At 42.6% G+C, this 21,305-nt stretch overlaps 1 protein-coding gene across 1 annotated transcript in view; it reads right to left on the bottom strand.

The window, feature by feature from the left end:
* GAD1 (glutamate decarboxylase 1) overlaps positions 1–21,305 on the bottom strand; it is a 118,110-nt gene that overhangs the window by 18,017 nt on the left and 78,788 nt on the right. The window contains exons 6-11 of the mRNA XM_068122444.2: positions 18,193–18,305; positions 15,858–15,973; positions 15,649–15,728; positions 12,591–12,645; positions 12,179–12,295; positions 8,327–8,391 (exon numbers count right to left, since the gene is read on the bottom strand). Coding sequence (XP_067978545.1) covers positions 8,327–8,391; positions 12,179–12,295; positions 12,591–12,645; positions 15,649–15,728; positions 15,858–15,973; positions 18,193–18,305 — 546 coding nt within the window. The remainder of the gene's footprint in view (positions 1–8,326; positions 8,392–12,178; positions 12,296–12,590; positions 12,646–15,648; positions 15,729–15,857; positions 15,974–18,192; positions 18,306–21,305) is intronic.

Genomic DNA, 21,305 nt, shown 5'->3' with positions numbered 1-21,305 from the left:
TCCTCAGTGCCAGTGAGAACAAGGAAGCATTCGTGGAGTATCTTCTACATGTTTGGCAACAGTGCCCTCCTGACTCTTACAGAAATGTGAAGGTGTACATCGCACATGGAGAGCTATGTCATGCCCTCGGGATTGAGAATGGCATGGTAGTCTCAGAAGTAATTCCAGAGCTTCGTTGCAGTCATGAGGAAGCGGACACCAGAATCCTCTTGCATGCCGATTATGCACAGAAAAGGCTACAAGAAACTGACACAGCGCATAGAACGCATTCACCAGCAATTGTCATCAAATGCCAGGACACTGATGTCTTCATAATTAGTTTAGGTTGTGCTCATCAGTTTACTGTGCCTCTACTGTTTCACACCGGTGTCAAAGATAAGGTACGAACTCTTGATATGACATCTCTACAGAGCCAGCTGGGAACTGATGTAACATCTGCGCTTGTGGGATTTCACCCGTTTACTGGTTGCGACTCAGTTAGCGCCTTCAGAGGAAAAGGGAAAGTCACACCTTACAAGCTAATGATTAAGTATGACAAGTACAAAGAAACCTTTCAAGAGCTTGGGGTGTCATTCACTCCATCAGATGACCTAATTGCTAGACTGGAGCGATTTGCTTGCCATGTATATGGGCAGGAGAAAGCAGAAACCGTCAACGAGGCCAGATATGATAAGTTTCGACTTGGTGTCCATGCTGGAGAATCCCTTCCACCAAACAGAGATTCTCTCATCAAACACATCATGCGTGCTAATTACCAAGCTGGTATATTTCGTCGTTGCCTAGAACAGCTGCCAGAAATTCCAGCTCCCAGTGAATCAGGATGCAAAGTTGAAGAGATTGATGGAACACCTTCTCTGGAAGTGGACTGGTGTAGTCTTCCACCTGCTCCTGATGACATCCTGGAGCTAGTACACTGTAGCTGCAAGAAGGGAAAATGTAAGCGTGCACTCAAAGATGACGTGCAGTCAGTGGCTGACGTAACATGCTGCAGTGAGCTTGGTATGCAATGTACAGAACTCTGTAGATGCACTGGATGCGAGAATGGTGAAATTGTATCCGATGAACCAGTTGCTGAGCCAGAGGAAGGAGCTGGTTCTGATGAAGAAGAATGTTGAGGTGAAGTTCCTTTTTTTGAGGTCATATGAATTTATCAATCTTCATTTTTAAAGTGTCTTTTAGGTCAAGTGCACAAATATCTTCTGCATAATTTGCGAAGCTGGCCCCTCCTAGGAATAAAATTAATTTATTCTTAAGTACAATCATTTTTTAAATGAAAGTCCTGTGTTCATGATTTCGACCTTATACCTGTGAATATAGTTAATAGTACAAATTTCTCAAACTTGAAAGCTGTAAATTGAACAATGATGTAAATTATAATGTAATGGATATCATAAACAAATTTGATTGTCTCAATTATTTATGTCTGTCTGCCTTATCCTGGCATGTATACATTATGTATTGAACATGGAAACGAAGCAAAAGTAACAGTACTCTTAAACACTGTTAATCATGCAAGCACTTTCCATGACATGCGTAATGTATACATGTTGTACTGTTTTAAATAAATAAGTTGAAAATGAATCTTCTAAAAAGTAAAAGGAGTCAGCCGTCAACTGCCACTCATTGCCATTCTTCAAATCAAAGAAGATGAACTGATCATAGAAGGTAGAAGTGAGAAGTTAATTTTAAAAAAGTAAAATAAAAATGATTTATTTGCGGCACAACATGTGTTTCAGCTGCGGCGGACCATATTTTCAGATTGGATTCATTTTCAACTTATCGCTATGACTATCTAGATACAAAAATATCATGTTTATTGGTGTATTTTAGTGAAAAGGAGGTCTAGAAACAATATCACAATCAATTTTTTTCATTTTACTCCTCAAACTATCCAGAAATAAAAGAAAATGCAGTAACGTATAGTTGATGAATATATATTTACTTGCATTTTCATCAAGTGCGCGTTAAAAATTAATGAGCACCCCTGGTGTCTGGGGACATGGTGTTTCTTGTTCAGGAGCACATCCCCAACCCATCTATAGCAATTTTAAGTAATCCCCTGCGTTGTTGCACGAAATTGTCAAATTGAGCACATTTTAGCCCTATGCCCCATGGCCTATTAAGAAATGTCCTGCCGAGTGCCGTGAGAAAGGTGCTGACTTTGCTGGTATCCAAAGTTCGCAGGGAAGTAAGTGACTGCATATCGTCCAAGCTCAGTGGCTGTGTTTGTCTTGTCTAATAGTCCTGTTTGTGGCTCGTGTGTGTGTGTGTGTGTGTGAGTGTGTGTGTGTGTTTGTGTATGTGATTGTGTGTATGTGTGTGTGATTGTGTGTATTTGTGTGTGATTGTGTGTCTGTGACTGTGTGTTTGTGTGTGTGTGTGTGTGTCTGTGTGAGTGTGTGTGTGTGCATGTGTTTGATTGTGTGTATGTATGTGTGTGTGTGTGTGTGTGTGTGTGTGTGTATGTGTGACTGTGTGTGTGTGTGATTGTGTGTCTGTGTGTCTGTGTGTCTGTGTGTCTGTGTGTCTGTGTGTCTGTGAGTGAGTGTGTGTGTGTGTGTGTGTGTGTGTGTGTGTGTGTGTGTGTGTGTGTGTGTGTGTGTGTGTGTGTGTGTGTGTGTTAACAGGAACAAATGCAGGCAAGAGCTGATACAAAGTCCACTACTTACCCATCACTTTTTTTTCTTTTTTTTTTGTATACTGAATCGAGGCTCGTGGAAGAGCTAACATTTATTTCACAAACAAATGAACCAGACAAACAAAATATATAAAAAGAGGGAGCGGAAGACAAGATGGGGAGAGAAGGGGAAGCACACAAACATAACATTTGAGAGCAGGGAGATGTGTGGGAGGGAGAGGGCTTGGGGGCAGGAGGCATGGGAAGGGGGGGGGGTGGGGTGGGAGAAGTATACAACACAATGACACCAAGGACTTCCAGGACAGAAGTTGGTATTTCAAAAAAGTGGATTTGGGGTGAAATTAGCAGGGGTAGAAAAGATAAAGGTTTTGGATGGGGGAAGATAAGAGATGGTGGTGAACAGCTGTTTTAAAGACCTGGAGGTTGGAGTGGGATTGAAGAGAGTGAGGGAGTTTGTTCCAGAGGCGGGAGAAAAGAGGAATGAAGGAGTGAAGGTGAGCAGAGAGTCTTGATTTTGGCAGTTTAACCATAAGAGGGTTGCAGGCAGATCTTGTGCGACCTGTAGGAATATTTGGGGGACAGAGCCCAGAGAGAGCTGGGGGGTGCAAGGCCAGAGAGGAGTCGGTAGAAGACGGAAAGACCACCAACCTGCCTGCGGTGAGTGAGTGAAAGGCCCTTGGAGTTAGCTTCATCGTGGGAGATTCCAATGATTCTGAACGCTTTGGTTTCAACAGCGTGAAGACGAGCTAGGTGTGAGGCAGGAGCACCAGCCCAGAGGGGAGAGCAGTATTCCATTGAGCTGCGGATGAAAGCCTTGTATGTGGTGAGGAGCTCAGGTGTGCCAAGGAAGGACTTCGCACGACGGAGGATGCCCAGTCGGCGACTGGCTTTGGAGGCCAGATTTGAAATGTGGTTTTCCCAGGAAAGATCATGGCAGATAGTGAGACCCAAAAGCTTGATTGACAAAACTTCTTGGAGAGGATTATTCAGAAAGTGGATGGGAGGGTTGTCCAGTCGGTCTTTTCGGAGAGACATCGTAAGAGTGTGAGATTTGTCAGGATTGAAAGACATGTTCCACTTGTTTGCCCAGTCTGTGATTTTGTCCAGGTCTGCAGAGAGTGAGGAGGCTGCAGACTGCCGATCTGAGGGATGAGGAATGGAGCGACAGAGAGTAGAGTCATCAGCAAAGAGATAGAGAGGATTTTCAAGAGAGTCAGAGAGATACCAGAAAAAGCACAGGGCCCAGAACACTGCCTTGGGGAACTCCAGCCTGAACAGGAAATGAGAGAAACCCATTCAGGGCCACACATTGACTACGACTAGAGAGGAAGTCCGCCAGCCATGCGTGGAGATTTCCATGGATACCAAAGGAGGAGAGTTTGGTGAGCAGAGCGGGGTGCCAGACCGTATCGAAGGCATGTGATATGTCAAGGGAGACAGCTCTAATTTCCTGTTTGGTATTGAGGACCTCCATCCATTGTTGAGAAAGCAGAAGCAGCATGTCCAGAGTAGAGTGACCAGGTCTGAAACCAAATTGATGATCAGAGATCAAGCCATTGGAGAAGAGGAAAGATTTCATATCTGAAGCAATGATGGATTCCATGACTTTGCTGATAATTGGGAGAAGGCTGATTGGTCTGTAGTTGCTAGGATCTGTTTTTGCACCTTTTTGTGCAAAGCGGTGATGTTGGCTGATTTCCAAGCAGATGGCAGATGATCTTGAGCAAAAGAGAGGGTGAAGAGAACAGAGAGAGGGAGTGAAAGAGCGGAAGTACAGGATTTTAGGACCCGTGGGCTGATGCCGTCAGGTCCAGTTGCAGAATCAGAGTCGAGGGTTGACAAACTTTTCCACCTTGTCAGGAGGAAAGGACACATAGTCCAGGAGCAGCTGGGTACGACTGGGTACGGTGGGTACAGAGAGGGATGGGTTTGGGACACAAGATTTAGAGGCAAACACAGAGTTGAGGCATTCAGCTTTTTCACGTGCGGAGTCAGCCGTGTAGCTGTTTGAGGTGAGGGAGGGGATGGAGGGGGAACAAACACCAGAAACAGATTTGACCAGATGCCACCAGGATTTGGAAGAGGGAGACAGATAAAAGAGTTCGGTCTTGAGAACGGAGAGATATTGTTTCCTGGCTCTCCTGAGGGTGGACACACACTTGTTTCGGGCTTTGTGAAAGGAAATGAGATTTACTTATGGATATTGTAAAAATGTGAGATTCAAAGTTCAGTTTGCAGAAAACATAAGCGTAAATGGCCGAAAAAAGGATGGGATGGAAGATAAAACAATCACACAATTCTGTAAGCGTAGATAACTGTTCTGGATTAAAGAATTAAGAAGTGATTACCCTTATCGATTAAATGAAATGAAAGAATAACTGATGCATACACATATCTCCTTCTTCTCCCTCTTTCCTTTATAAGAGGTAATTAGGCCAGTGGACAACAAAATGGACAAAACATAATTGCTTCTGTTTTTAACACCTTGGCAAGAGACTCTCGGAGACACAGAGCACATAATTATGGATGTAAACTAAACACATTCCACCTTGTTCACAAACAATTATGGATGTAAACGTCCAATTACAGACACACCACAACAAATCGTAAATGATTGGTTAGATCTTATCTAATCAAATATCTTACATTACTTAACAGCAGTAGAATTAAGTTCGATACTTTAAAAAAACACAAACTGAAAGACGTTTAGCAATGAGAGAACAAATTGATAAACACAAAGTACCAAACACACAAATGGCTTGATGGTTGGAGGAAGTAGAGAAACATGTGAAAAGGAGAGTTGTTGTCTTGAAAAGAAAAGTTTGAATCAATAATCCGAAAGTAATTTAAACAACCTGGAGATGCGTGAGTGGTTAAAACAGCTTCAAACACAATATGTTATTGTTCCAATTGATAAAGCAAATAATAATATTGCATCTGTATGCTAAACATCCAAACACTTTTGGAATAATTGAGCTGAGAGATGGGAATTTCACAGACCTACAAAATAAGTAACAATAACAAAATAGACTTGGTACAACATCATGTAAATCACACAAAAGTCAGAAGACTGTTGGTTCCAGATAAACACCATAAATTACCATAAATTTACTGGAGCACAAAAATTCACAAAAACCTTGTAAGATGAGGTTCATCATAGTAAATGGAGAATGTAGTTTGAAACCATTATCGGGTCGTATTACAGGGGCTAGGGGGCGATGAAACCAATCTATAAATGCTTAAAAACAACCATGAAATGGTGAAATTATATTCTGGAATTAAGAAATTCTGGATCATTGATAATTCCAAACTGGTAATCGACAGTATCCACATTAATAACAAGAAAGAGCAATCAGAGATTGCAGACCCTCAGCAGGACGTGTGTTTAGTGGTTTTAAGGCTTTTGTGTTAAAACAAATATGGCGGCCGAACCACGTGAGCGATGACGTCATCATCATTATTTTTCAACACCAATTTATCCCTAGATGCCGCTCAATAAATTTCATCTAATTGTGCGTGTGTGCCCAAGTTACTTGTGCGTGTGTATCTTGATTGGATGAAGTTTTGTACTTGTCGAATTATGACGTCATAATGGAGGCACCTATGGCATCATCATTAACATATGTTATTCCCCATGGAGAGTTCTTCACAATGAGCCATGTCTCAATTTTTTCTATGCAGCACTTTCGGAGATATAGAGGTGCAGAGTTTTTCCGTTTTTCCGTTTTTCCAAGCAAACAGTTGGGATACCCATGGGTTCAGATCCCAAGATACTCCAGCAGATAGTGGGGATACTTATGGGTTTAGATCCCAGGATACTCCAGCAGACAGTGGCGATACTTATGGGTTTAGATCGCAAGATAATCCAGCAGACAGTGGGGATACTTATGGGTTTAGATCCCAAGATACTCCAGCAGACAGTGGGGATACTTAAGGGTTTAGATCCCAAGATACTCCAGCAGACAGTGGGGATACTCATGGGTTTAGATCCCAAGATACTCCAGCAGACAGTGGGGATACTTATGGGTTTAGATCCCAAGATACTCCAGCAGATAGTGGGGATACTTATGGGTTTAGATCCCAAGATACTCCAGCAGACAGTGGGGCTTCTCATGAGTTCAGATCCCAAGATACTCCAGCAGACAGTGGGGATACTCATGGGTTCAGATCCCAAGATACTCCAGCAGACAGTGGGGATACTCATGGGTTCATATCCCAAGATACTCCAGCAGACAGTGGGGATACTTATGGGTTTAGATCCCGAGATACTCCAGCAGACAGGGGGGATACTCATGGGTTCATATCCCAAGATACTCCAGCAGACAGTGGGGATACTTATGGGTTTAGATCCCAAGATACTCCAGCAGACAGGGGGGATACTCATGGGTTCAGATCCCAAGATACTCCAGCAGACAGGGGGGATACTCATGGGTTCAGATCCCAAGATACTCCAGCAGACTGGGGGGATACTCATGGGTTCAGATCCCAAGATACTCCAGCAGACAGTGGGGATACTCATGGGTTCATATCCCAAGATACTCCAGCAGACAGTGGGGATACTCATGGGTTCAGATCCCAAGATACTCCAGCAGACAGTGGGGATACTCATGGGTTCACATCCCAATATGCTTCAGCAGACAGTGGGGATTCTCATGGGTTCTGCACTCAAGATACTCCAGCAGACAGTGTGGATGCTCATGGGTTCATATCCCAAGATACTCCAGCAGACAGTGTGGATGCTCATGGGTTCTGCACTCAAGATACTCCAGCAGACAGTGGGGATAATCATGGGTTCAGAGCCAGCCCCTTTCTTTGCAAATTTGTTCCTGTACGTGAAGGCGATGGAAAGAGGAGCAGGAGGAGGGGTGAGCGGGAGGCAGGAGGAGTGGTGAGCAGGGAGCAGGAGGAGGGTGTGCAGGGAGAGGGTGAGTGCAGAGCAGGAGGAGGGAGTAGGGGTGTTCCATTACCAATAATCTTGAAGAGCACTCGCCAAATGGCTGAAGCACTCCAACGAAACAGTTGATAAGGAACGGCTGGATTGGCAAGCGATAGCAAGCCGATTGCTTCTGGTTTAAATGTCTGAAAATGTTCACGAGGTCCGACCCGCCAATCCCCACTTCTTCAATACTTTGAAATCGACTCAATCTTGGTCGGTCATATACATATAGAGGGAATTTTAAAAACAGATGGTTCAAATCTTCAGGTTTCCTACAAGTATTGCAGGCCCCTATAGAGTGACACTATATCCTATAGAGGTATGAATCAAGATGGTTGAGCAGAAGGAGGGATGACAGCCTTTCTTAAATAAATAAATAAATACGCTTGGTTATAAGAATCACCGATTTCTTAAAATGTTCAGATTTCACTCCAGATTTTGGCACTTATTTAGTCCACGAGATCCGATCGTCAAACCCGAACAAGGTTTTCAAGTATATGCATTAATTAGTCCATTAGAGGAGATCGTGTTTCTAAGGCAAGGCACATTTGAATAGGCCGAAATAAAATGGTGGCTAATACCCCTGGGAGGTGATGTTGAGCTAACCATGGATAAGGAATTGTGGAGATATGTCAGTAGGATTCCTGGCCTGTAGGAAAGAAAAGAATCCAACACCCGTTGGGCCTTCAAACGAGTAAACAGAAAAGGAAGCTCCCATATATAAGCAAGTTCCATCAGGAACCGACACTTACCTCTCCACACCACTCAGTTTGTGCCGATGTTTGCTCGACATCAGCAGCCCCCCACCCCATGCACCCTGCAAGACAACCAGGTAATCTCCATGATTCAACATGTACCTGCCTGATGGTCTCACCAAGTCATTAACCATTTGCTCAAATGTCAATCAATCTCTATCTCCATCCATATCTATCTCTATCTCTATCTCTATCTCTATCTCTATCTCTATCTCTATCTCTATCTCTCTCTCTCTCTCTCTCTCTCTCTCTCTCTCTCTCTCTCTCTCTCTCTCTCTCTCTCTCTCTCTCTCTCTCTCTCTCTCTCTCTCTCTCTCTCTCTCTCTCTCTCTCTCTCTCTCTCTCCAATCTCCTAACAATCTTTATTTACTGAAATTTTGTGTGTAAGTGTTTTTATTTTCAACATGGTTGTGTGCATGATTAAACAAACAAGTGAATGTGGTCTTGCTGCTGTAACATTGTTACGTTCACCATCATAGGTGAATGGAGGTTATGTTATCACCCTTGTTTGTCTGTCTGCCTGCCTGTCTGTCTGTGAGCAGAATATCTCAAATATCTCAAGTTATGGACGGATTCGGACGAAACATGGTGGGCAGGTTGCGTGTTTGACAAGGATGAATTGATTCAATTTTGGTGAAGATCCGGATCCGGATATTCCAATTTTTAAAAGTGATCCTTCACCATTGAGAGTGGAGCCAAAAACGGTATATATCATGATATCCCAAACAGTTATGCACGGATTATGACAAAACTTGGTACACGAGTTTGGTCCGTGATGAGAAAAAGCAGATTAGATTTTGGTTCAGGTCCGAATCCAGATCCGGCCTATGAGTGGGATACAAAACGTAAACTGTTCAGCCTGGCGGAGGTTCTGCTCTCTACCGAGTGCCCTTCTAGTTTTAAATAATGCAATGACCGTCTTTCAGCTAGAAAAAGATTGAGATCTAATTGGGTCACATAGGCTGGTTGGTCATGTGCTTTCCTGTGAACCACTGGTATTCATAATTGTGTTCCTTAATTCTTTTGATACAACAGAGTTAGTTATTAGGTCATCTCATCTCGATTCTTGAAGACATGAAATGGGTCATGATGTCCAGATGTTCACCCATCCGTTACCTTTTTGCTATTTTTGCTACCCCTCCCTTATCTCTCGGCTGATTGTTCTGAAATTTGACACAGGAATACAAAACAGTATCCCACGCAATCGCTCCAGCTTTGATTTTTCGATTTTGGATGATGGGGGCTCCCAGGTAGGGCTAACCCCCAAACTTTGGATTCCTACTCCTCCCTTATTTACCAACCAATTGCTTTGATCTGAAATCCAGTGCAGCCCTCCTACTCGATGGTCTGCACAATCACTCATGCTTCAATTTTTAAAATTTGGATTATGGGGGCTCCCTGAGTGGGGTGGGGGGGGGCAGGGGGTAGGAGACGATTAACCCCCAAACTTTGGATCCATACTACTCCCTTATTTAACAACTGACTGCTCTAAAACCTGACACTGTTCTTCTACTCGATGGTCCGCAGGATTGCTCGGTATTCAATTTTCGATTTAGGATCAGGGGTCTCCCAGGGGGTTTTCCCCCAAATCAGCAGAGGTCTGAACAACAACGTCAAGAGATGATCGCCAGCCCACTTGGTGGGATATTTGATTTTGGGTTTGTATTCCGTTATACATCGGTATTTCAGGGTCTAAACAGACTTATCCTGTGTCAACGGTTTCCTTGTTTATTTTTGGCCTGAAATTTCCAAATAAATGTTGTTCTTGCATGAATTCTGACAAATTGCACAGGAGATTTCAACCATGTATCCATGGACATCATTTTTAGTTACATAAGAAGAGGTAAAAAAATTCTGGTTGCATTATTTGTTCATCATCCTAATACACAATAACAAAACTTGGTGTGTTTGAGTGGTGTGTTAATGTGCATGTGTGTTGTTATCTAGTGTGTGTGAGTGTTTATGTGTGTTGTTATCGAGTGTGTGTGTGTGTGTGTGCACTAATATGTGTTGTTATCTAGTGTGTGTGAGTGTTTGTGTGTGTGTGTGTGTGTGTGTGTGTGTGTGTGTGTGTGTGTGTGTGTGTGTGTGTGTGTGTGTGTGTGTGTGTGTGCGCGTTAGCTAGTGTGTGCATGTGTGTTGATGTATTTTTTGTGTTTTCCTTCGTGTGTGTGTGTGTGTGTGTTTGTGCATGTGTTTGTGTGTGTGTGTGTGTGTGTGTGTGTGTGTGTGTGTGTGTGTGTTAGCTAGTTTGTGCATGTGTGTTGATGTATTTTTTGTGTTTTCCTTCGTGTGTGTGTGTGTTTGTGCATCTGTGTGTTTATGTGTGTGTTAGTGCATGTGTGTGTGTATGTGTGTGTGTGTGTTTGTGTGAGATAGTGTATGTTAGTGTTTTAGTTAGTGTGTGTGTGTGTGTGTGTGTGTGTGTGTGTGTGTGTGTGTGTGCTTGTGGTGATTAGTATGTGTTAGTTGATGTGTTAGTGTGTTTGTATGTGTATTGTATTCTAATTTTTGATACTAATACACCCACTCTGCATGAGAGTGACAGGAAGGGTCATGTTATTATCCTCTCTGACATACACTACTCACAATAAGTTAAGGATATTGTGGGAGTGAGTTTATTTTTTTTTATAGGGGTTAGGGTTAGGGTATTGAAATCAAGAATGCTGTGTTTTTTCACACTCATTAATAACCAAAGAATTAGGACCAACAACTTTTTTTCAACATAATTAATACACAAAATCAACCACACCGAAGAACCTGCCAATATCCCCAACTTATTGTGAGTGGTGTATATCGATTACAGTAGATCTAGGTTCGGGCCTCAAGAACGTCAGGGGTGTGTTCAGTTACCAAGTTGCTTGTGGAGCTCTTGTCTAGCAATTTAAGCACTCAAGCAAGCACTCCATTCAAAACCATCGATAAGGAATTGTTGGCTTATCAAGCCCCTGGTAACTGAAGACACCCTGGGTTTCATCCCCTTCAGTTTAGTGTTAAACAACAGTAGCAACTGTTTAAAAAGGTACATGTTTGTGGTTTATCGTATTATTTTTTTTACCTCTGGTAGTGGTGCCCCGATGAAGCACCACGATAGGCGATTTATACATGTTAACGCGGTGTTACATGCATGTAACGTGGTGTTAACGCATGTTAACGCAGTGTTATTAGTCAAGGAGGAAAATCCTCTTGGGGAGAGGGGATATTATTAGCATTAATTTTGTATTGTAATAACATTAATATTATTCTATTATCATTAGTGTTGTTCTTACTTTTGTAATTAGAAGCGGCTTTGGAAAAACATCACGATTTGCTATCTTATACACCTTAACACGGATTTTGCCCAAGACGGAAACCCCCTTGGGTACGAGAGAAAATTAAGTTGCGACAACCTCCATCATGTGACCCTTAGTTCTCCTGTGAAGTTTGGTTGAGTTTGGATAAGTAACGACCGAATGTATCATGGTCAGGCAGACAGACAAACAGACACCAAATTGCTTATTTTAGTATGATATGAGCATTGCATTTTCCACATATGCAGCTTCATGTAAAAATGGATTTCTAAATCTTAAGCATCTATTCAATCTAATAATTTACAATAACAAACTATTACGCAAACAACTTATTCCAATCATCTTGTCAAGAAATTGAAATGAGCTTGCGTAATTGCTTTAAATCATGATTTAAAGAAATACTGCACTTCACTCGCTGCATTACCAATTGTTTTTCTGCTGCATCTCATGAATGATCTGTGTGGTTTTGCACGCTGATTAGAAAAAACTTCCATGTGGTGTGTCCCTTTTAACCGCTCTACTTCCCAACCCTCCAGCGGTGCCTGCAACCCATCCGTACATCGACGTGCATCCACAGGCCGTACTGTTGGCATAAGTCAGCTACAGGGTGCAGCGGGTCAAATGCGCCATACACCGTGGTTCCAGCTGTGGCGCTCACGAAGAAGGGGAATGCACCCTGTGTTGGGCCAAGAGAAGGAAAGGCGGAGGAGACCGAGATGAAGAATACCTGGAAAGATTGGGGTACATCTCACAAGACCTTTTAGTTTTTAGATCCCTGCTGAATAGTGAGGATTATCAGCAAAATATTTTTCATATGTAAATGTATAATTGCTTTTTCCTACAACTTAGTTCAACAAATAGAAGCCAAAGCAGACATTCCTATAAATGCTGAGGTCGATGAACCCACATCTCCTCCTGCATACCTCTCTCAATTGCAGAAGGATTTATTTATTAAAGTGCTTATTGCTCACCTTTTGCTTTGCGTCTATAATTTTGGCTTCGAGGTCACCTGGGATCATTTTTCCCCTGGAAAAAAAGGAAAACACACACACACACACACACACACACACACACACACACACACACACACACACCTCAGCTTGCCCAAATGCTCATAGCAATGGCAAGATAATCGGTTCTAGTTACAGACGAGACAGTCAGTACAAATCACAATTGTTTTAAGGTTTTGAAATAGAATTTGTAAGGGCAGTCTGAGGCTCCCAGTGGAGCCTGTGCATAAATCAAGTGGAGGTCTAATACGTTGGTAGACATCCGTGTACCTTAATGCGAACTTACAAGGACATTATTATTAATCAATGGGCAATGAAATGGAGTATATAGTATTTGAACCTGGGTTCTGTGCACCGTGAGCCAGAGATTCAGATGAGAAAGTTAAGTCAACCCAAAATTTCACACGTTGGCTAAAAGTTTCGCACAACCGTAAAGCTTTTATTTTCTCCCAACATTGCACCAGATTGACATCCTCAAATGGCATACTTTGTCAAGGGGTGTGACACACCCCTTGACTTTTTCACATTTTGTTGTTACAGCCTGAATAAAATATGGATAAAATTGAGATTTTTCGTCACTGATCTTAACATAATACCCCATAATTTCAAAGTGGAATTTCAAAAAAGTGAGTTTCTTTTTTAGAATTTTTTTTACAATTTAATTTAAAATGAAAATCTGAAATGTCTTGAGTCAATAAGTATTCAACCCCTTTCTGATACTCCAAATTGAGCTCAGGTACATCCAATTTCCTTTGATCATCCTTGAGATGTCTCTACAACTTGATTGGAATCAATCTGTGGCCAATTCAATTGATTGGACATGATTTAGAAAGAAACACACAGTTGACAGTGCATATCAGAACATAAACTCCACTATTAAGTCTGAGGAACTGTCCATAGAACTCCGAGATGGAATTGTGAGAAGGCGTAGATCTGGGGAAGGATGTGGGGAAGCAATTTCTAGAGTGTTGAAAATCCCCAAGAGCACAGTGAGCTCCATCATTAGGCAATTTAAAGAACATAGAACTACACAGACTCTTCCTCGAGATGGCTGTCCGACTAAACTGAGCAACCGGATAATAATGACCTTGGTCAGGAAGTGAACCAAGAACCCATTGACCACTTTGACAGAACTACAGAGTTCCTTGGCTGAGATGTGAGAACCTGGTGGAAGGACAACAGTCTTTGCAGCATTTGACAAATCTCGGCTTTATGTGAGAGAGGCCAGATGGAGCCACTCCTGAGAAAAAAGGCAAATGACAGTATGCCTGGAGTTTGGAAAAAGGCACGTGAAAGACTGAGGGCATGAGGCAAAAACTTCTGTGGTCTGATGAGACAAAAATTGAACTCTTTGGCCTGAATGCAAAGTGCTATGTCTGGCGGAAACCAGGCACAGCTCATCACCCATCCAACATCATCCCTACCGTGAAGCATGGTGGTGGCAGCGTCATGCTATGGGATGCTCTTCAGTGGCAGGGACTGGGAGACTTGTAAGGATATAGGGAACAATGAATGAAGTCAAATACAGGCAAATCTTTGAGGAGAACCTGCTTCAGAGTGCAAAAAATCTTAGACTGAGGCAAAGATTTACGTTCCAACAGGACAATGACCACCACAAGCATGCAGCCAATGCAACACTGCAAAGGCTTCAGAAAAAAAAAACGTGAAAGTCCTTGAGTGGTCCAGACAAAGCGCAGACTTTAATCCTATTGAGAATCTGTGGAAAGATGTGAAGATTGCTGTTCTCTGACGCTCCCCATCCAACTTGACAAAGCTTGAGCAAATCCACAAGGAAGAAAGTGAGAAACTCCCCAAATCCATATGTGCAAAGCTGATACAGACATACACAAGAAGACTCAAAGCTGTAATCACCGCCAAAGGCGCTTCTACGAAGTATTGACTCAGGGGGTTGAATACTTGGTTAATTAGACATTTCTGTAGTTCATTTTTAATTGTTTTATAAAAATTTCTAAAATAAATAATTCCACTTTGGCATTATGGGGTATTATTTGTAGATCAGTGACAAAAAAAATCAATTTAATCCATTTTAAATTTAGGCTGTAACAACAAAATGTGAAAAAGTCAAGGGGTGTGAATACTTTGAGGGCACTGTATAATGAGAATGAGAAAATATTTAAATTACCTGATGGTAAATCAAAGATGGTTCAGCATTTTGAGCGATTAGCTATTAGCACTGGAGGACGAGAGGTGATCTATCATCATTGGAGATTCCACAATGTGTCCTGCATTTCAGGTTATTTTAATTTGAGGCAGGCCATTACGCCCATCTATCTATTGAAAAGAAAATATTTTTGTATGACATGATCTACTACTACCACAGTACTGTTTTAATTGCCCCAATTAATACCTTCTCAGGGATGGACCAGGGAAAAGATTGGTCCAAGCCTTGACAAACCATCTGGTCAGGCCTGATGTTCTGCTGAAGCTGATTTAGGCAGGAATTTGTAATTTGTTCATGCTGCTGGCGATAACGCACCTCCTCTTCACGAAAGACACCGTTGGATGTTTAACGACAACCAGCCAATGCCAACTGAGGGACGGCACACTTTGTGATGCAAAAGCTCTGTCTGCTAAGCACCGACCGGACAGTTTGTAGTCATGTCGGGGTTCGAACCTAGGACTAATACCATGATGATGCCATCATGTTGGCGTCATGCCTGCAAACCCACAAGGGCCTATAGCAGTACAAGAATGTCAAAGTTAAAAGCTGTCACCATGGAGATGAAAAGAGAAGCTAACGACCGGTTTCACCCTTGTTGGTGCTCATCAGGGTAACACATCGCTGTTTCATCCAAATAGTGACTTTGAAGCCTTTGTATGCATATGCGTAGACACATAAATGCTGTTCCTCAGCTTTACAGCTTCAGTGAAGCACCATCACCCATTGATTTGCTGTTCTACCCTATCCTCCTTATTTAAAATAATTTTGGGGCACACAAGGAGATAGGTTATGAATGGATCTCTGTTCCGAAACGATTCAGCCAAAGCAATGACCCACCTTTGATCTGCCTTAATGAGGATGACGTTATCAGCACCAATGCCGAGAGCACCACCGGCTTTCTTGATTGAATAGTGACTCTGCAGACACATGAAATGCATTATCACAATGAAACAACATATGCCATAAGTAACTGCTGCAAGAACATAAATTCAAGAGAAACAGATTTTTGCATTCAACCAGGGTGACAACTTCAAGAGGAAACTCACACATTCAGAGGTAAACATGACAAGACGAGGTAGAGCTGCCATGCCACGATCCTTCACCTCAGGGAAGAACTTGTAACGTGCAGCCATGACGGCGTACATGTTGGATATTGCACCGCCTGCGACGATGTGACAGTAGTGAAAATTTTACGCAGAAAGTTCAATTGACAAAATTACCGATTTACTAAACTGTGAATTCAGGGGGGAATGCTGAACAAGTCAACCCCTGGTTTAGCATTCCCATCTTAACCCAAGGATCATGATGCTGGGATCGAGGAACTGTTTTGATTTGTCGATTGTCCACTCATAAATATCTGAATCTGTTAAAGTACAATGAAGTATCCAAATGTCTTCTTCTTGCATATTATGTATGCACAAGCTCATTCATAAGTGTCAGATCAATCATATATATATATATTTTTTGTATACTGAATCGAGGCTCGTGAAAGAGCGAACATTTATTTCACAAACAAATCAACCAGACAAACAAAATATACAGACATTATATACCAAACAAAATATACCAGACAATCATATATATATATATTTTTTGTATACTGAATCGAGGCTCGTGAAAGAGCGAACATTTATTTCACAAACAAATCAACCAGACAAACAAAATATACAAAAAGAGGGAGCGGAAGACAAGATGGGGAGAGAAGGGGAAGCACACAACCACAACATTTGAGAGCAGGGAGAAGTGTGGGAGGGAGAGGGCTTGGGGGCAGGAGGCGTGGGAAGGGGAGGGCTCGTGAAAGCCGCCGACTGGCCTCCAGAAGCCAGGGTTAGAACATAGAACATATGTCTACTTATTCATTGACACACAGCATACAGTATTTTAAATAATTATGCAGCAGAGGGAAAACTGGGTATACTGTACTGGAGAGTTCATAGAACATAATACCCCCACACAGTGTTCAGTAATAATACTTAAATTTTAATAAAATGGTAATTTAAAGATCGTTTAAAAAATCCAGAAGTTTAGCACGACTGAAGCAGTCTTACAGTCACGTGAAAAAGTAAGTACACCCCATGTAAAGTTTTGATCTCTATTTGATCTTCATTTGAACAACATTGATAAATAAAGGTGATATAATATAACAAATATCATGAAACATTTACATTTTGTAGTCCATTGTATAATTTAAATAAACATAAATGCAAATTTCACATGTGGAAAAAGTAAGTACAGGGTAAGTACAAGGCTAACACACCAATGTAAGAGAAGCCAGGGTAAGTACAAGGCTAACACACCAATGTAAGATAAGCCAAGGTAAGTACATGGCTAACACACCAATGTAAGATAAGCCAAGGTAAGTACATGGCTAACACACCAATGTAAGAGAAGCCAGGGTAAGTACATGGCTAGCACACCAATGTAAGAGAAGCCAGGGTAAGTACATGGCTAACACACCAATGTAAGAGAAGCCAGGGTAAGTACATGGCTAACACACCAATGTAAGAGAAGCCAAGGTAAGTACATGGCTAACACACCAATGTAAGAGAAGCCAAGGTAAGTACATGGCCAACGCACCAATGTAAGAGAAGCCAAGGTAAGTACATGGCTAACACACCAATGTAAGACAAGCCAAGGTAAGTACATGGCTAACACACCAATGTAAGATAAGCCAAGGTAAGTACATGGCTAACACACCAATGTAAGATAAGCCAAGGTAAGTACAAGGCTAACACACCAATGTAAGAGAAGCCAAAGTAAGTACATGGCTAACACACCAATGTAAGACAAGCCAAGGTAAGTACATGGCTAACACACCAATGTAAGATAAGCCAAGGTAAGTACATGGCTAACACACCGATGTAAGAAAAGCCAAGGTAAGTACATGGCTAACACACCAATGTAAGATAAGCCAAGGTAAGTGCATGGCTAACACACCGATGTAAGAGAAGCCAAGGTAAGTACATGGCTAACACACCAATGTAAGAGAAGCCAAGGTAAGTACATGGCTAACACACCGATGCAAGAAAAGCCAAGGTAAGTACATGGCTAACACACCGATGTAAGATAAGCCAAGGTAAGTGCATGGCTAACACACCGATGTAAGAGAAGCCAAGGTAAGTACATGGCTAACACACCAATGTAAGAGAAGCCAAGGTAAGTACATGGCTAACACACCAATGTAAGAGAAGCCAAGGTAAGTGCATGGCTAACACACCGATGTAAGAGAAGCCAAGGTAAGTACATGGCTAACACACCAATGTAAGAGAAGCCAAGGTAAGTGCATGGCTAACACACCGATGTAAGAGAAGCCAAGGTAAGTACATGGCTAACACATACATACATGAGATACATATCACCGAAGGTTGGGGAGCAGATTACCTGGAGAGAAGATTCCATCGCCTTCACCATTGGGCCATCCAACAATCTCACGCATCTTCGTCAACGTTAGACTTTCCATGAGAACAAACACCGGTGCAATCTCATAGGTAAACCTGAAATGAACAACAAAAAGTGCTTCACTGTTCCACACAAACAAGTTAAAGTGATGTATATCGTTTGATAGAACAAGCTGTTTGTTGGCTGAATCACCTCTGACACTGTTCAAGAAGATAAGGTAACATCAATGTAGTTCACCAGTTAAAGGGAGTCTTGTGCAGGTAACGTAAACTTAGCCAAGAGGTGAGATATTGTGTGAAAGGAGGGGGCATTGCGAGCACCAGTGGTGTGGAATGCAATTTGAAGGGTGGAGCCCGGTGCAGAGGGAGGAGCATGATGTGGCAGGCGGAGCATGATTGGATGGCAGGCCATGATGTGGCAGGCGGAGCACGACTTGAGAGGCGGAGCACTTTTGGACGAGTGCTGTATGATTGGATTGGACCGATTGGACAAGCGGGGCGTGACCTGAAGGGTGGGGCTTGGTGTGACAGTTGCAAGGTGGGTGCGTGACGAATGTGGTTCCTTTTTATGTTGTGGAACCACGAGGTGGCAGGAGGGGACCGCCAAAAATACCTTGCTACTTATGTTCCAAAAATTAAACCACAATAACCCACCAAGAATCAGATTTTGCTTTGCATAACTACAATTAGCACTTCGTCCTGTCCTCGAGCAGGTTAACACATTTTGAACTGCGTCATCAGAAGACTTACCATGTATTAATTGGTCGTAGTGCATCGCTTCATTGCTGTTGCAACACCCGGAGCAAACTACTTTCGCCACTCGCAGCAAATTGTGGAGCTACCTCATCACAAAAAGGCAAACTCTCCAGCGGAGATCTATATAGACGTGGCTGTGGACAATTATAGACGTGGCTGTGGACAATTATAGACGTGGCTGTGGACAATTAGTGCCGTGGCTGTGGACAATTATAGACGTGGCTGTGGACAATTAGTGCCGTGGCTGTGGACAATTATATACGTGGCTGTGGACAATTAGTGCCGTGGCTGTGGACAATTATATACGTGGCTGTGGACAATTATAGACGAAGCTGTGGACAATTAGTGCCGTGGCTGTGGACAATTATATACGTGGCTGTGGACAATTATAGACGTGGCTGTGGACAATTATAGACGTGGCTGTGGACAATTATAGACGTGGCTGTGGACAATTAAAGACGAAGCTGTGGACAATTAGTGCCGTGGCTGTGGACAATTATGGATGTGGCTGTGGACAATTAGGGATGTGACTGTGGATAATTGGGGATGTGATTGTGGAAAATTAGAGATGTGACTGTGGACAATTAGGGATGTGGCTGTGGACAATTAGGGATGTGGCTGTGGCCAATTAGGGATGTGGCTGTGCATAATTATGGATGTGGCTGTGGACAATTAGGGATGTGACTGTGCATAATTATGGATGTGATTGTGGAAAATTAGGGATGTGACTGTGGACAATTAGGGATGTGGCTGTGGACAATTAGGGATGTGACTGTGGATAATTGGGGATGTGGTTGTGGACAATTAGGGATGTAACTGTGGATAATTGGGGATGTGGCTGTGGACAATTAAGAATGTGGCTGTGGATAATTACCTCCGTCACCAAAGGTGGATGGAGATTATGTTTTCACCCCTGTCTGTCTGTCTGTCCGTTTGTGAACAAAATATCTCAAAAATTTGTGGACTGATTCGGACGAAATTTGGCAGAGATGTACAGTATGTGACACCGACGAAATGATTCGATTTTGGTAAAGATCAGATCCGGATCTGGCCAATAGAAATTTTAAAGTGATTCTTCTCCATTGGGAGATAGGACCAAAAACGATACGTAGCATGATATCTCAAAAAGTTGTGGACGGATTTGGACGAAACTTGGTGGACCGGTTGGGTGTCTGACAATGACGATTCGATTTTGGTAAAGATCTGAATATGGATTCGGAAATGAGAATTTTTTTTTTTTTTAAAGTGATTCTTCACCATTGGGAAATCGGACAAAAATGATACATACAATGGTGAAGAATACCAGGATATCTCAAAAAGTTATGGATGGATTTGGACAACACTTGTTGGACAGGTTGTGTGTGTGACAAGTAAGAATCGATTAAATTTAGGTGAATATCCGGATCCGGATCCAGCGAGTAGAATTTTTTAAGTGATTCTTCACCATTGAGTGATATGGCCAACCAGGCGGAGGTATGCTCTTTACTGAGTGCCATTCTAGTTAGGGATGTGGCTGTAGACAATTAGGGACGTGGCTGTGGACAATTATGGATGCGGCTGTGGACAATTATGGATGTGGCTGTAGACAATTAGGGATGTGGCTGTAGACAATTAGGGATGTGGCTGTAGACAATTAGGGACGTGGCTGTAGACAATTAGGGATGTGGCTGTAGACAATTATGTATGTGGCTGTAGACAATTAGGGACGTGGCTGTGGACAATTATGGATGCGGCTGTGGACAATTATGGATGCGGCTGTAGACAATTAGGGACGGGGCTGTAGACAATTAGGGATGTGTCTGTAGACAATTAGGGACGTGGCTGTAGACAATTATGGATGCGGCTGCAGACAATTATGGATGCGGCTGTAGACAATTAGGGGCGCGGCTGTAGACAATTAGGGATGTGTCTGTAGACAATTAGGGACGTGGCTGTAGACAATTAGGGACGTGGCTGTAGACAATTAGGGACGTGGCTGTAGACAATTATGGATGTGGCTGTGGACAATTATGGATGTGGCTGTAGACAATTATGGATGTGGCTGTGGACAATTAGGGATGTGGCTGTGGACAATTAGGGATGTGGCTGTAGACAATTAGGGACGTGGCTGTAGACAATTAGGGACGTGGCTGTAGACAGTTAGGGATGTGGCTGTAGACAATTATGGATGTGGCTGTAGACAATTTGGGACGTGGCTGTAGACAATTAGGGATGTGGCTGTAGACAATTATGGATGTGGCTGTGGACAATTAGGGATGTGGCTGTAGATAATTAGGGATGTGGCTGTAGACAATTAGGGACGTGGCTGTAGACAATTAGGGACGTGGCTGTAGACAGTGA

This window comes from Myxine glutinosa, chromosome 7, assembly GCF_964187855.1.
Source record: "Myxine glutinosa chromosome 7, kmMyxGlut1.1, whole genome shotgun sequence".
NCBI classification, from domain to species: Eukaryota; Metazoa; Chordata; class Myxini; order Myxiniformes; family Myxinidae; genus Myxine; species Myxine glutinosa.
The sequence above is the reverse complement of the archived record's forward strand: the minus strand, read 5'-3'. Positions and strand labels throughout refer to the sequence as shown.